This window comes from Alosa pseudoharengus, unplaced genomic scaffold, assembly GCF_046254945.1.
Source record: "Alosa pseudoharengus isolate Yale_2024_CS ecotype anadromous, Long Island Sound unplaced genomic scaffold, YU_APseudo_1.1 YU_APseudo_1.1_scf_7, whole genome shotgun sequence".
In the NCBI taxonomy this organism is placed as follows: Eukaryota; Metazoa; Chordata; class Actinopteri; order Clupeiformes; family Clupeidae; genus Alosa; species Alosa pseudoharengus.
In genome coordinates, this window is record NW_027468859.1 from 19,922,956 (window position 1) to 19,940,455 (window position 17,500).

Consider the following 17,500-nt stretch of genomic DNA (forward strand, 5'->3'; position numbering starts at 1 on the left):
AGTGTGAACCGACATAAATGCGTTATGCAGCAGTGCCACAGAGGGGGCAATGACAGCAGAGTCTGTCTACCGGCCATGTCATGCTGACCTAACCTCTGGCCTGTTAAAAGGCAGGCAATGGTGCATTTTGGGGGAGAGCTGCTGATAGCCTCGGCTGTGCTGTTTGATGTGTGAGAGTGAGGCATGAGGCACAGTGGTTATTTTGACGGGAGTGGGTGCAGTGGAAGTGCTTCTGTCTCCTGATTAATAAATAAACACTCGCTGCGGTAAGCCCAGTGTGGTGTGCAGCTTTGTGTGCAAACGTGTGTGTGTGTGTGTGTGTGTGTGTGTGTGTGTGTGTGTTTGTATGCACGTCTATTGGCATTTACAGTGCGCTCCGTATTTATTTACCAGACACTGGTAGGTAAGACAGGTAAAAATATATATAAAGAAGATATATAAACACTTAAACACTTAAAACATTAAACATTAAAACAGTTTATTGTGAAATCAAGACGAAAATATATTATGTGACTTTCATTTTTATACTTTAATGAAACAGGAAATCATGGATTACTGCTTGAAAGTTCAAAAGCACTCTGAAGTTGAATATTTGAATATGAAAATTCTATTTTATATAACTATTTTTACGCATCTTTACCAGTAGTGCTAGTAAAGAGGGAGAGTACTGTATGTGTGTGTGCACATTCCTATTGTGAAATCGGTGTCAATGGAGATCCCTCTTCACTAGTTAGATCCAAACACTGACATCTACTCAATATTCACCTACCAGTTTGAAGGTCGGAGCAAACATGAGCGTGAATGTGTCTTCTCTCAGCACCGAGCGGTCTAGTCTGGAAAGGAAAGGAGAGAGGGATGTGAGAATGGCCAAATACTCACAAGTACTCGGACACATGTCAACACACACACACACACACACACACAAAATCCACAAACACACAAACAAAATGCACAAACACACAGGCACACACACACATACACACACATACACTCACACACACATACACACACACACACACACACACAAAAATGCACAAACACACAGGCACACACACACACATACACACACACACAAACACATACACGCACACACACCCTACACACACACACATACACACACAAACATGGACACTCCATTTAAGTCATCCACTGCCAGGACTTCTGTGGAGAGGATGTTATTCGAAAGAGAAAAGGTACTGAGGTAAAATTGGCGGCAAGGCTATTTAGCTGAACAGATGTGGGAGGGCTGTGAAGGTCTCCTGCCAGCTGACACAAAAGGTGCAAAAAGCATTTTCCCCTCTTTCTTTCTCTCGCTCTCTCTCTCTCTCCATCTCGGCGCCCTGGCAAGCAAAGAAAAGACCCAGCGCAGTGACTCATGCTGTGCAGCCGAATCATGAGGAGTGATAGAGACAGAGGGATGAGGAGAGAGAGGGAGAGGGGGAATTACAGAATGAGTGAGTAGGAAAAAGAGGGGTAAAAAGAGAGGGAAATAATGATAGGAACAGAAAGAGAGAATGAGGGGAAACTATATTGAGAGAGAGAGAGAAAGAGAGAGGCCAATGAGCATGCACTAACCCACTGAGCCAGGAGGGAGAGGAATCAATGTTTTTTTTTTGTTGTGTTGAGATCAGATAGTCTTTGTTGGCCACATCTGAGTCAATTGTTGCAGCCATGGAATGCCAAAACTCATTGACTTTGAAGAACGACATCCACTTAGGCAGTGTTCATTACCAGCCAATGCTCACATTAAACGTGGACTGGCTGTATGATTAAAGTACCCGTAAAGATAACAGTTTAGCAAACTTTTCCAAACTCACTGTCTCAGCACAATTGTGAGGTACCCAGTGGGCTAATTTCCTGTAGTGTGTTTGTATTTGCGGTAGAGTTAAGTACTTTAAATGATTATGATGCAAGCTATTCATCCATTAAAAAAGAATGAATAGCATCCATTACACACTGTATCCTCTCTCCCTCTCTTTCTCTTTCTCTCTCTCTTTCTCTTCCTCTCGCTCTCTTCCTGTCTCTCTTCCACTCCCTCTCTTCCTCTTTCTCTCTCTTCCTCTCTCTTCCCCTCCCTCTCTTCCTCCCTCCTGCAGACACAGATCATTCTCATGTTCCACCTTGCCATCAGCAAGGAAAAGTCTCACCACATTCAATCAATGCTACTGTAACAACCAGGCCTTTTTTTCCTAGAGTAGTGATTTTCTGAAGCTTTTGTCCTTTATTTATTTGAGAAATTGCACTTGCTATTTCTTTCCCCGATGTTCCGATTCAGAGCGTGGCGCTGCGGCAGATCGGCCAGTGTGATGTGCCCTCACGTTATGTTATCTCCGAGGGCCATCATCTGTGTGCTCTGCTGGGTGCTACTGTGTGAGGGCCACGGGACTCTCCACTTATCCGCCCCATCTCTCTCTCTCTCTCTTTCTCTCTCTCAAATTTAAATTCATATATCTGCTCCATCTACCTCTTTCTCTCTCGCTCTCGATCTCCATCTTTATCTCACTCTCTTTCTCTCTCATTCTATCTCTCTTGCTTCCTCTCTCTCTCTCGCTTGTTCTCCATCCTCTTCCTCACTTGTTCTCCACCCCCCCCCACCATATCCTTCTCTAATCATCATTCTACCATTCTTCATATTCCCTCTCCCACGCTATATTCCCACGCTACACGCTCTTTCTCAACTTTTACTGTACAGCCGTCTGTTTTACTCCTCTGTCCCCTCTCTCAGGGGTGTGGATTTGCAGATGTTCAATGTTAGGAGCTCCATTTTGAATTTCCCCTGGGGATCAATTAAGTATCTATCTATCTATCTATCTTGAACATCTCTGTGCCAATTAATGAGTGTTGACTGAGTGTGTGGTGGTAATGGGATTCATTATGTGGGGGTTTTGCAGCTCCATGTTAAACCACGAGGGAGGTTATTTACTGTAGCCATATACTGTCTATTGCCCCCTGAGAAACAGAGAGGAAAGGGAGAAAAAAGGAAAAAAATGAAAGAATAAGAGAGAGAGAGAGAGAGAGAGAGAGAGAGAGAGAGATACTGTAATCTGTTTGTGTCAGCAATTGTGACGCTGAGGTGCAAATGGAACACTTGTGTCTCCATAGAGGTTCTTGTGGTACTTTGCATGTTTGTGTTATGTCATTGTTTGGCCGTTCAGTGTGTGTGTGTGTGTGTGTGTGTGTGTGCGCGCGTGCGTGCGTGTGTGTGTGTGTGTGTGCGCGCGCGTGCGTGCGTGTGTGTGTGTGTGTGTGTTTGTGCTTATTGTTTATGTTCAAAGCCAAATGGTCTCCTTTCGTGCTCCTTTTGCATTCATGTATGAGTGTTTCATACAGTATGCATGACGAGCAGACTGCCTTTGCCATTGACTTGGAATGCATTGAAACACACACATAATCTCTATCACTTTCACACGCATACACACACACACACACACACAGATAAACACACAGTTTGTATGTCTGCACGTGTATGTGTGTGTGTGTATCGATGTGTGTCTCTGTGTGACGTTAATATTCCTTTTCCTATTCTCCTGTTAATCCAGTGCAACCGCTCAGTACCACCATCCATAGATTAGGCTCTAAACTGCCTGCTTCACGCCTAGCTATGTCACTCTTCCATGTCCCCCCATGCTAATCTACCTGCATTAAGCCCCAGTCATGTCACCTCAGTCTGTTGCTGTGTGTGTGTGTGTGTGTGTGTGGTGTGTGTGTGTGTTCTGTGACTGTCGTATTAAACTGCGTATTAAAACCAGCTACATCTTCTCCCTCCGGTTCCCCCCTTCAGCCCACCAACCTCCATCCCGGCCAACCTGGCACGGCACTGAATATATTTACCTTTGCGTTCAGAGGCCTAATTTGTGGCAGCTCACCAAAGCACACACACACACACACACACACACACACACACACACACACACACACACACACACACACACAGAGGCGGAGATTACAGGGTGCAAAAGTAGTTCTTGGCCCGGGAGCAGGTGTCTCCTGTTCCATCTGGTTACGGCATGTCTCTCTCTCTCTGCTCTGCATCCGTACCATATCATCTTTACCTCTGATCTAATTAAAGCCGAGTCGCTGGGTGCCCTCGGCGCTGCGCTGGATGCTATTCATTTTTCATTTTATTTCTCGTTTTTTTTTTGTCCTGAATGTGGAGGGCAGCGTTCCAGAAATCTGTGCGAAAGGGGCTGCTGATGTGCCTAAAGTGCCTATTGATCGCAATGTAATTACTGTCATCAGCATCAACTCACGCAACGCCACTGAAAGCTCCGAAAAAGTTTCATAGACACTTGCCTATGGCTGTGACTGCTTTGGTGTGTGTGTGTGTGTGCGTGTGTGTGTGGTTGTACGTGGGAGTATACACAGATGAGGAAATTATATTACCTTATCTGTCAGACACAAGATATGAACTCTTAAAGGCATTGTAGGGATATATCAGTTTGATCATCTAAATACTAATTCTCTCTCTCCCTCCCTCTTTCCCCCCCGTCTCTCTCTCCCTCCCTCTCTCTCTCCCTCTTTCTCTGTCTGTCTGTGTAGGAGCTGGCCGAGCGTCTGAGGCACCAGCACCACATGGAGCTGCAGTCTCTGCGGGAGGCCCATAGGCACAACATCGAGACGCTCAAGCAACAGTCCGAACAGGAGCTGCAGACACTCCGCTTCGAGCTGGAGGACGAGGGCAAGGCCATGCTGGGTGAGATGCGCGCACACACACACACACACACACACACACACACACACACACACACACACACACACACACACCAACCACTGATACCGCACTCACACACACTCACACACAAACCACACTCCCACTGATACCACACACCAAGACACACACCAACCACCGACACACACCAGCCACACTCACACACACATCAACCACCGTTACCACACACATAGACACACACACCAACCACCGATACCACCGATACAACACACAAGACACACACCAACCACACTCTTAAAACGAATGTGTTGAAAATAGCACAACTTGTGTTGTTTTTAACACATCTCTATGTCTATATAGGGACAACACAATTTGTGTTGTTTTTTAACACATTTGTTTTAAGAGTGCACCGACAGAGACCAACTGCCGACACAACACACACCGAGACACGAGGGGTTCAGTGCTGGTGGTGTGAGATGAAACTGATTCAGGAACAAATTGCAATTCTTGACACAAATGGTATATTGTCACAGTTATGAAAAATTGATGCTTTAAAGTTATTGTTTCACCTTAAATGACCCTTGGACACAATTTGCACGCTTCCTTGCCTGTCTCCTGGTTTGTTTCAATAGCAAGTGCAATTTCTCAAACCACATTAGTGCTATATTCCTTTGGCATAGCACTGAAATAGATGAGACTTCTCCTAGACGACGTCCACATCGTTTCCGACCGGCTGACTGCACCATATTTCCTGATCCCTTAGTCTATGCTCGAGATGACTCGACTTCATCACAGGATGTCTCCACACTTAAGTCAAAACAAAGGGCACAGGCCATTAAGCCCATACTGTTTAGTATGAGGACCCAGCTCACTAAGTGTCTCCAGTGGGGGTTTCTCCTGGGCTCTAGTCCCAATGAAGAGCCAAGGTCACTGCAGAGACTCTGCTGCTAATACATTTGGTTTGGTGCGGTGCGTAGAGAGGAAGTGAAGGTATCTGTGATTAATGAGATTTCATTTTGAAAGCGCCGGGCGCCGCTCATCAGGATTTAAATAGAGGAAGCTCTTTAGTCTCTCCGTCCTTGCATTCTGAGAACTGCAGAACTGCTTTGCACTCACTTGTGGACACACACATACACATACACACACACACACACACGCAAAAGTATGTACACACTTTACTTTGCATACAACTTGACTCTCTCTCTCTCTCTCTCTTTCCTTCTTTTTTTCTTTCTTTCTTTGTCTCTCTTCTATCACTTTGTTGCATGAACACACACACACACACACACTCACCCTTTCACAAGCACACACAGTCACTTTTGTGTGAATAATATATTTTGGTATGATAATAACTTTTCAAATCTAGTTCTCTCTCCGTCTCCCCCGCCCCACCCCTCTCCTCTCTACTTCAGCCTCTCTGCGTTCAGAGCTGAACCACCTCCACGCCTCGGCCATCGAGCACATGCGTCAGACTCACCAGCAGGAGATGGCCGCCGCCAAACAGGAGCTGGAGAAAGCCATGGAGCAGAGCAGGATACAGGTAGGACCCCTCCACATACTCTACAGATCAGACACATAACACACAGGTATGTCCCATCCACATACTCTACAGATCAGACAAGTAACATACAGGTATGACCAATCCACATACTCTACAGATCAGACAAGTAACACACAGGTATGACCAATCCAAATGCACTACAGATCAGACACATAACACACAGGTAGGACCCATCCACATACTCTGCTGATCAGACAAGTAACACACAGGTAGGTAGGACTCATCCAGATGCCCTACAGATCAGACAGATCAGACTTCAAATACATAATGCACATATTTAAGCCGTGGAGATCCTCCAGGATCCTCTCTGGATTCTCTACTCCAAACCCAGATTATATTCTAGCCAGGAATTCTGATGTATGGAAAACATCTTTACAGACATTTTTACAGTTTAATAAACAGGGTACCAGCAATGCAAAATTGAATGGTTTAATTACACCCATTCCCATACCCATTCCCATACCCAAGTCAACGCATGCCATAGCAACAGTAGCCTACAGAGCACTGTAGCCACATTCAGTGAACACCATACACACACAATGTATATTGAGACTATCAACATTACTAGATGTAATTCAGACATTACAGATAACAGCATGTAGGTGCATCTGACCCACAGTATCAGGAGCAGCCGCCCGATAAGCTCATAGCTTTTAATTCCAGTTTAGCATTAGCGGGACGGGATTGCAGAGATGCAGAGATCTCTGCGGGTGTGTGGCTATTTAGCATGATGTATGAGCACTCCCCATGCTGATACTGCACAAGTCCAAGTTTCAGTGGGTGAGAGTGAAAATTGCAAGTTTGACAAACTTAGATCCCCGCTGAAGTTTATGGAAATGAAAGCAGGAGGGTGTCCAGGGGACTGGCTATACCCGGGTGTCTCGGCGATGCGTCGGGCCGCAGCAGTGGGCAGTAATTGTGCTGATCGGTGTACTGTGTTTTAGTGTTCTGTCTCTGTCCTCGCCTCCACACAACCACCCCCGGGTGAATTGAGACTTGTACAGTCCTATGAATGCTGTATCCTGTAGGGGCTGGAAGATGAGCCTACACACACGCACACACACCACACACATACACACACACACTTTCTCTCTCTCTCTCTCTCTCTCTCTCTCTCTCTTTCTCTCTTTCTTCAGTTCTTTCCAGTGTGCTGTCTCATTCTCTCCACATCACACACACACACACAGAAACACATGGGCACACACACACCACACACACACACACACACACACACACACACACACACACACACACACACACACATATACACACAGAAACACATATACACATACCCACACCATCTTATCATGCTGTCACACTCTACCTCTCCCTGCCATCCCTCACTGCCCCCCCCCCCCACACACACACACACACACACCAGCACACTCCACACATACTGTAGGTTCACCAAGAGAGCACATGACACCCGGCAGCAAGATTTATTTAAGATTTGCTGCAGACAAAGTGGGGGAAATAAAATCCCACGACACTGGGTCTGAAATGAGGTGCTGCAAAGTTGTGCATTTTAACAATTTTACATCTATCTATATCTATCTATCTATCTATCTATCTATCTATCTAGATAGGCATGTCCATTTAAAATGAAATAGTGTCGCATAAAGCATACACAAATATACTGTGTTTCTCTCTCACACACACACACACACTTTCTTTCTATATCTATCTGTCTCACACATTTGGCCTCATGCAGCAATAATTTAAATTTATCTTAAGTCCTCTCTTACAGTAATTTTCTATCAAGAGAACTCAACAAAAGCTCTTAACAATCCCAAGTTGCTCTTACCCTGGTGAGCTGCATTATAAATCCCATTTACTCATAGATTGGAAGCGTGTGGCTGATTGTTTGATATTACTGTAACATATGACACACCGCCTAAACACTATAAGACAAGCGTTGTACCGTGTGCAAGTTTCCCATGTTTTGCTGTGCACGTGTAAGCTCTAAACTACATTCCCTGCCAGGGCAGGCCTGTTAGTGGTGCATGCGTCTGCACGTCGGAGTATCTGTATGTATAAGTATGTAGGCCTACCTTTGCAGTTCTCTCAGCCTACACGCTCAATTAATCAGTCACTGAGTTTAAAATAAAATGTCTATGGTGTGCAAATTCACAGATTTTTATTTTTATTTTTAAAGGTGTATAGTTTTCTCTGCCACTTTATAAGTGTTTCACTCCTTTTATGAGTGATGATATGATATGATCGCTACCTGCTGATAATCTAATTATTTATGATTCATTGAAGCATGAAATAAACCAAACTTTCTATAAGTGAAAAACATGACAAAATCTGTTTGTATATTGTTTCTTACATAAGGCCCATTTGTCTTTCTCAGACTGTTCAGATCTTTGTGGCATTGGGGACATAGTTGTGTTTTTGCAGAGTCATTGCGGAGATGAGTTCAGTAGGGTGTTTTTGCTGGAAGGCAAGTTTGTGATTTTGGGGAGTTTTTTTGAATTAATATACTCGATTCACTGTATGTCTCCCAGACAATAACTGTGCCTGGAGAGACAAAAGTCCATTCAAAGCTTTGAAAGTGTGTGTGTGTGTGTGTGTGTGTGTGTGTGTGTGTGTGTGTGTGTGTGTGTGTATGCGCGTGCTGCCATTTTATTTGCCAGTGTTTGGCCTTCGCTGTCAATGAGTAGCTGACAAATGAAAGTCAAAGACTTTAGTAAATGCAGGAGGAAGGTTTTCCTTATAAATGTCAGCTACCAGCACACTGGCCTTCTGCTACACACTCCTACTTTAAAAGCCGCTGTAAGCAATGTTATTCTGCAATGTTATTCATTTGTGCTAACTTATGCCACTCTTGGGCGCTGTTAGAGTCCTGCCTTTGGTGTGCAGACTGCATGCAAAATAATTGGCATGCGAGGATGCTGGTCTCTTGAAGTTTCTGATTAGTTGACACATTCATACCGATGTTCAGTTTGAAACGTGTCGACTTGCTGACTGACTTGCAGAGTCCAGGACTCTCTATCTTTCCCATTGCAACATCATCAGTATTTTAGCGATACAGTGATTTATTTTAGTGATAGCGCAGTCACGATGTGCATCTTATTATACATTCCTGATATAGTCACAGAATCATGTGCGAGTTAGACACATACATTATTACCCAAAGTAGACTTAACTAACATCTCACTGCTGTAGTTTTGCTCCAGATGTCTGGGCAGAGGGTGATGTCGTGGTGGTCATACTGTGTTCTGATATTAGGAAGTGATAACAGGGAACTCTGCAGTGTTCGGGGGGCGGGGGGGGGGGTAGTTGTTGGCCAGCTCTCACATATAAATCACACTAATTAATGCTCACGACCTCTGATCCCCTGCTCATCGCCCACCTTCCACATCCAGATGTGTCCCCGCAGGAGTGGATGACTCCCGTTAGCCGTGCAACAGCAGAGTCAGAGGGCACGAGTTAGCGTTTGCCGCTAGCAAACAACCAGGATAGATGCACACACTGGCTCTTCATTTCCATTGTTGTTGTTCTCTCTCTCTCTCTCTCTCTTCATCTTCTCCCTCGTGCTCTCTCTTTCATCTGTTTTTTAGTGAGAGCGCTTTTTTGTTTTTTTAAATGGCAAAGACTGTAAGCGGCACATCAAAGCAGCACCAGGTTGTCTCCCCTAACTTCAGAGCTTTTTTTGTTCATCTTTTTTCCCCTTCTTTTCTTTTGTCACATAGACAAAATATTTTGCAGCAATACAGAAAAGATCTCCGTAAGCAGTGTTTCAGAATCTGAATTCCTACATTGTGTGAAAAGACAAAGACACAGGGAGAGAGAGAGGGGGGGAGAGAGGGAAAGAGAGAGAAAGAGAGAGAGAGGGGGACAGAGAGAGAGGGGGGAGGGAGAGAGAGAGAGAGAGTTCAATGTTCCTGGTGTGCCTCTGAAGCTGTGGCTCATGTGGAAAGAGGGGAAGCTCCTGTCATACGCATTTCTAAACAGGCATCATGCAGGGAAGCAAAGCTCTTGTATCATCACCATGTTTCCTGGTTATTGCAGTTGTATCTGCAGGGCCCTTTTGACCTTAATATGCCACGCTAATGCTGTGCATAGACGTACTCACCCACACACACACACACACACACACACCCACACACACACACACACACACACACACACACACACACACACACACACTCTACCACACATACAGCATTGACATTTGAACTGAGGGAAACAGGATTTAAAGCCATATGTGACTATATGTTAGGGAGACTTGTGTTTGTTTGGTAGCTTTTTCGAGGCATAGTGGATAGAGCAATTTCCAACAGCACACACACACACACACACACACACACGCACACACACACAAAAACGAATCCCCATTGGGAGTTTATAATAGAGCACCGAGGTTGCACAATGGAAACCCAAATGCAGTAGTGGCCTCAGAGGGCCCAACAGCAAAAGGGGCCAGGTTATTTACAGTCTAAACAAAACCATAGAAGTGCTTACAGTATAACAATGCATGTGCACCAATCTTGTTTAATAGAGCTCAGATCAGGGTGATAAAAACACCAGCATTGTTCTTCATACAGAGAGCCCACAAACTGAGGAATGTATTACTGCAATGAATTGTACTGATGGAAACACTGAAAATGTGTTGGCCATATATAAAGAACCTAAGAGTTAAGTTCAGAGCTAAAATGGAAGTGCCAAGGTTTAGAGAGGATGTAAAAAGAGAAAGCTAACTCAAACGGTCCCATACACTAACCAACAAGTTGGCTTTTTTCAAAATGAATAGCTTGATTTACCGCAGTGGTAAACAGCAAGTGTAATATAAATCAGTTGGCTATTGCACATTCCTCCCCCACATCCCAAAAGCTCTATAAAGTTCTGAAGCCTGTCATAGTGAGCCTGACGATTATGAAGTATTTCTAGAACCTTCTTTCCATCTGAGCCCCTGCTGTCTGCTGGAGGTCCACTCTGTGCTCTTGTGCATGTTCTGTGCATAACCCCCTCACAGTTATGATAATGATCACCTGTTGTTTAGAGGCAGGATTTACTTTCTCTCCCTTGTTCCCCAGCAGGTGAAAGCTCTGATCTTTTATAACGCTAATACTACGCACCATTTGAACACTTTGGTCAAAGCACCCTTTGATAAGTAAGCGCACTGCCATCACTCTCTCTCTCTCTCTCTCTCTCTCACTGTCAGACATTTTCAAATACTAATAGGTCAGGGGCCATGGTTGTGTTTGAGGCATGGTACAAAGCAAGGTGGTCGGCGCCGTCGGTGCTGGGAAAACACTAGAATATTCCATCTGTGCATGTAAATGAGAACCTACTACTCTCTCTTTCCCCACTCTTTGTCTCTGTCTCTCTCTCCCTTTCCATCTCCCTTTCTCTCTGTCTCTTTCTCTCCCCCTCATTTTTCTCTCATTTTCTCTCTCCTCTCTCTCGCTGTCTCTTTCTCCCCCACATCCCTCACTATCTCTGTCTCTCTCTCTTTCTTTCTCTCCCTCTTTCTCTCTCTCGGTCTCGCTGTCCCCTTTTACTTAGTGTTAATTGCCATCCTCTGAGAAGGTGGTGGCCTTGGCTGGTTAATTGCCCTCCTCTGAGAAGGCGGTGGCCTTGGCTGGTTTATTGAACTGTGGAATGAAGGAGAAGGAGCCGCACAGCTCCATGGAGGTTTGTTGGTAGTTGGTTTGGGGGGCTGGGGGATTGCAGTTGGGTCGGTGGGTACATGTGTGGGTGGTTGGGGGGGGGGGGGACCACTTCTGCCCCCCACTTAGCATGTGGTGGCCTCTCCTGACCCCCCGAGGGTGGACCTCAGCGACCTTTCGAAGCTCAACGACTCAGTGGGTTCATCCACAGTAGGCTCTCTGTGTCCTGACCACCGCCTCTGAGAGGAAAAGGGCTGGAGAGGATGGAGGGGGGGATGCGAGATGCTGAAAAAACAGACCGATTGAAAGGTTTCCTGTAAAGACAGATGGAGAGGCAGCTAGGCAGAGAGACAGACAGTCATCTTATTCGCAGAAGAGTTGATTGACAAAAATGAAGAACAGGAAGACAGCGGGGGAGCAAGACCCCTGGCTGTGCTCTTCTACCTAACGTGTCTGTTTATTTTCACTCTGTAACTATTCCTGTATTTCCCCACTGCTAAAGCACACACAAACACACACACACACACACACACACTCACACACACACACACATACACAGACGTGCACACACACACACATACACACACACACACTCACAGCGACACTCCAACACACACACACTCACAGCGACACCCAAACAGGCATGCGCACACACACACACACACACACACACACACACACACGCACACACACACACACACGCACACACACACATATTCACAGTGACACTCCAACACACACACACTCACAGCGAACCTCAAACAGGCATGCACACACACACACACACACACACACACACACACACACACATACTCATAGTGACACTCCAACACACACAGTGACACTCAAACAGGCATAAACACACACACACACACACACACACACACACACACACACACACACACACACACACACACACACACACACTCAAAACCCCCCTAGAGGCTGATGCTGGTTAATTCTAATGCTACTAGGCAGACAGGGCTTAGACTGAAGTCTGCTAATGGCACCCTGTTACTCACAACGCTGACTCACGGCGTGTGTTTACACATGTGGACCGCTAAAAAGGCCCTCTCCTTTAATGGGGCGTGTGCACACGTTAAACAGGGGGGGGTCTCATCACATCACGCCACGTCACATGCAACACAAAAGATGACTGAGATGGCTAATTGCTGTTACATTTACATTTATTTATTTAGAAGATACTTTTAATCAGGGGTGCCCAATTTCTTCCCCGTCAAGGGCCAGAAATGAATTGGGATGGAGGGCCGCGGGCCAAATCTAAATGTTCAAGTTGTGGACTATTACATTGATGTATTGCATATATGTGCAAAATGTACATTCTATGAAAGGTAGACTAATTTTTAAGAAGTAAAAACACTACTCGTTACTGTGCTTGTCTTTGCACTGTGTTTACAGTACTATTATTAACACTGTTAAATGATTAACAGTGGCTGTTTTAAGTAGTAGAAATATACTGTGTATCTGAAGCAATCACAATCTTTGAAGAAAAGCATATGGAGCAATTCAGTTCTATTAGTTGAACACATATTAAGGAATAATAAAATAAATATTCAGACCATATTAATACACATAAGTAATAAACAAAAAATTATGAATAGATTTGATTGAGCAATGGCAATTGGACAATTCAGATTAGCGATAGCTTCTCCTCACCCCTTGTCACTATGGATCTGCGCTGACAGAAGCTCAATAGCGTCCCCCTATCGCCCCATCTAAAACAATGTTAAACTATGCTGTGGCCAAATTATAAACTGCAACCAGTCTTTGAGTCAATAGAACGTTGAGACAGAATAAAATTCTGACGGGGCCGTGGGCCCCAAATTGGGCAGCCCTGCTTTTAATCCAACGTGACCTACATATGTCAATTCTATTACAAGGGACTACATTGTCCCTGGAGCAACTTGGTGTTAAATGTCTGTGCTCAAGGGCACATCGGTGGAAGCCGGGAATTGAACCCACAACTTTTCAGGCTACTGCATGCTAGCTCAGCTTACCCTTCAATATAAAGGCATTTGGAATGATTGTAGTTTTGGAAGTTTACATCTAGCTGGTTCACATCTAGCTGGTTCTCAGTGCTTGGTTTGGTTTCATTTCTATTCTCCTGCTGGCTGGAACAGTCCACTCGCATTAGAGTTCATTTCAAGCCACTGTCAACAGAAGTGCTAATGTGCTCTAACTTGTGAAGCAGACTTCCACTGAAACACCAGGCCAGATAAAGTAGAGTGTAGCACATTCACTCTAGAGGCTTCAGCACTTCTCAGTGAAACTAAGTGAAACTGACTAACCCACTTAAACATTCAGGGCTTAGACCCAGAAATTAGAATTCTTAATTTCGGGGCTTATCTTCTATGTATGGCTCCTTCCAGAAGTGCGTTGCAACTTTCCCTGGATGTCTTGCTTGGCTTTTGATCTTCCAGCTTCCACCACAAGACTGCACCTTGGTCATCATTAGGCAGACATATTTACAAAAACATTAACTTAACAAAGAAAGAAGACTTTTACTACAACATTAGCTGTGTGAAACGTGAACTCAAAAGAAAAATTTAATGAAAGTTCTGTTGTCAAGAAGCTATGTCTTGTTTACCACAGGTTTCTGTTGCTTTGCATAAATTGACAAACTAACAGGTCAGTAAATTCTTGCTGTCATCACAGCTTGCGGTCATCACTGTATTTAATGCATACTGTACACTACTGCGAAGGATCCCAGTCTGAGCTCCCCAAATAGTTGACGTCATGCTCTATGCAAGCAAGCAAAACCTTCACACACACACACACACACACACACACACACACACACACACACACACACACACACACACACACACACAAACAAACAAACACCACAGTTAAGAAAAAATGCAGAACAATCACAAAACTAAAAACCCAGACAGAAACCCAAAACAAAACAACAATTAAATCTATAAGTGGGAGTCTGCACTCTGAGGTTGCCAGAGCTTCTCAGTAAACACCCTGGAACAAAGGCGCTGACGCTTTGGCAAAGCTGCTGAACACCAGCGCCTATTGATCAGCCATGGCGCAGATAACCAGTCAAGGGGGAAAGCGTTTATTCTGCATATTTGGGCCCAGTAGGGACATGCCAGCTTGTGTGCAGTGCCCAGGGGAGGGGAGGGGAGGCGAGGGGAGAGGAGGGGATGGTGGTGCGAGGCGAGGCCGCTGGGGAGGCCATCACCCTGGGCTTCAGAGGCAGGATGTGCTGCCTCACTCTGGAGCTCCCTGTCCACTCATTAGTGCAGCTGCCGCGCAGAGGCCTGGCTTTGATCTCGTCGGCTCTCATCCAGTCTTTCAGCAGCTTTCTCTCTCTCTCTCTCTCTCTCTCTCTCTCTCTCCATCATTTGCTCTTTTGCTCTCTTTCTCTGTTGCTCTGTCTATCAGTTTCCACCATCTCTCTCTCCCTCTCTCTCTCTTTCTCTCATGCTCTGCTTCTCCAGCTAAGCCTCTGGTATGTTCTGTTTCATCCCTTTGAAACTCACACACACACACACACCTTTGCAGACATTCATAACACACTCACACATTCACTAATTCAAATAAACGGACAGGCAGACACACTCCCGCACAAGCACCAGTCACACTGGTCATTCTACTTACTATGACTCCCACAACGAAGAAGAGGGACTTGTCTGTCTTTTTAGAGGAACTTAAGCAGCCGTCAAACAGACTTTAGACAGAACTCCAACCCCACTCTACTCCCCCACTCACTCTCTCTCTCTCTCTCTCTCTCTGTGTAGTCTTTTTCCAGTCTAACTCATTTAGTCCCTCTGACACTCCAATCCCACAGCAGTCCCTGAGGACAGACAGACAGACAGACAGACAGACACGGTGCCACCCCTGTCAGTGAGGCCAGGACAGCCTTGTTGGAGTCTCTCCTCTCCGGGAGCTCTGGGCTGAGACCACTGGTCCCTGTTTGCCGTGTGGGAGTGTGGCGGAGGTGCGAGTGCTTAGGCTGGGATGGGATGGGTGGCCAGGGCACCATGTTGAGGCCACAGACATTCAGCTCTGGGGTTTTATGGCTTTAGAAATACAAGTGTGGCCTTCCGTGTCTGTTTATATCAAGTACATTATCGGAGGATACACGCTAACAAATGACACACACACACACACACTCACTCACACACACACATACACACCAGTGTTGCGCGGGTTTGATCACAAGCGGCCCGCGGTCGCCCGATATTTTAATCAACCCGACCGCAACTCGGACCGCGAATATTAATTAGGACAAAATTATACCCGACCCGCGATTCGACCCGCTTATTTACAAAATGTGTGCTTTTGGTTATAGGCTGCATGCAGTGTGACAGTAGGCCATTTCTGTAAAAACAAACTAATTTATTTACGAAACTTGATGCAGTAGAACTACACGCAGTAAGCATGCAGGACATAATGTTTGCGCAGGAGAAAGAATGAGAATAAGAGCGCAAGCACGCACGCAACGCACAAAGGATAAGAACACTAGGATAAGATTTGAAGGCCATGGACATACATCTTTCTTTCGAAAACAGAAATGGTGAGGCGAGGTAGGCAAGAGAGATACATTGCTGGTCAAAACATTAGCGTAAGAACTGGTTTATAATGCTGAATGAAACACAAAGCTTTACTAAAGCACATCCACTGTTTAAAGTCACAAACACAACGAACTAAGGTAACTTTTATGCATGCGCGAACCTATACATACCGGTAGATATGGCTGTGTAGTCTGTGCCATAACATTTATTCCTGCAGGCTGCCCGTTTTGGCTGTCATACTTTTAAATGGCTTCGCAAGAAGTAGGCCTAGACCATAACCATAGCCTATATCGCTTTTCCTGAAGGGGTGTCTTTATTATTTTAACTCGCGTCTTGCTTCTTTACTGTTGACTTTACTGTATTGATGCTTTACTGTATTGATGCTAGCTTTCTCGTGATATTTTAAGTAGGCCTATTTGTAGAAAATATATATTTAATTAATTTTAACTGACCCGCCCGCAAATGACCCGAATATCATTAAAATATTTTGTTTATGACTCATAACCGCGGGTGACCGCGGTCATCCGCGGGCGACCGCTTAATTTCGGGCAGACCGCGCAACACTGATACACACACACACACACACACACACACACACACACACACACACACACACACACACACACACACAAACACACATATATACACACACACAAATGGTGACCTTCTGTTTGTCTCAATTGTTTACTACATAATGGAGAAAGGATGCATGTGTGTGAGCGTGTGCGTGTGCGTGGAAGGACACTGAAGTAAGTATAGGCTATCATAGGACTACAATAGCGTCCAGAAGGCTAGGTGCACCTGTTGATAAATGTTCCTAGTTCATGCACACAAAATGCCCTCCCAAAAGTAGTTCATACACTGCCAATAAATCTATGTAGTTTTGCTCCTTATATTATCCCCATGTTGACAGATTGCCTTTGCCATTGTTCTTGATTGTGTCTATGTATAATACATACGTATAGTTTGGGACTAAGTGTAGGGAATATTTAGGGGAAATCAGTACCTTTTTAATGGACCGACAACTCGTGTAGATTAAATTCTGTTGTTTTTGCTAGTCCTTAGTTGTTAGTGGCTGTTTCACAGACTCCTGAACAGGAGCTGT

At 45.0% G+C, this 17,500-nt stretch overlaps 1 protein-coding gene across 3 annotated transcripts in view; it reads left to right on the top strand.

The window, feature by feature from the left end:
- fam184ab (family with sequence similarity 184 member Ab) overlaps window positions 1-17,500 on the top strand; it is a 93,865-nt gene that overhangs the window by 55,269 nt on the left and 21,096 nt on the right. For all 3 annotated transcript variants that reach the window (XM_076272489.1, XM_076272486.1, XM_076272487.1), the window contains exons 12-13: window positions 4,540-4,693; window positions 6,082-6,209. In XM_076272489.1, coding sequence (XP_076128604.1) covers window positions 4,540-4,693; window positions 6,082-6,209 — 282 coding nt within the window. The remainder of the gene's footprint in view (window positions 1-4,539; window positions 4,694-6,081; window positions 6,210-17,500) is intronic.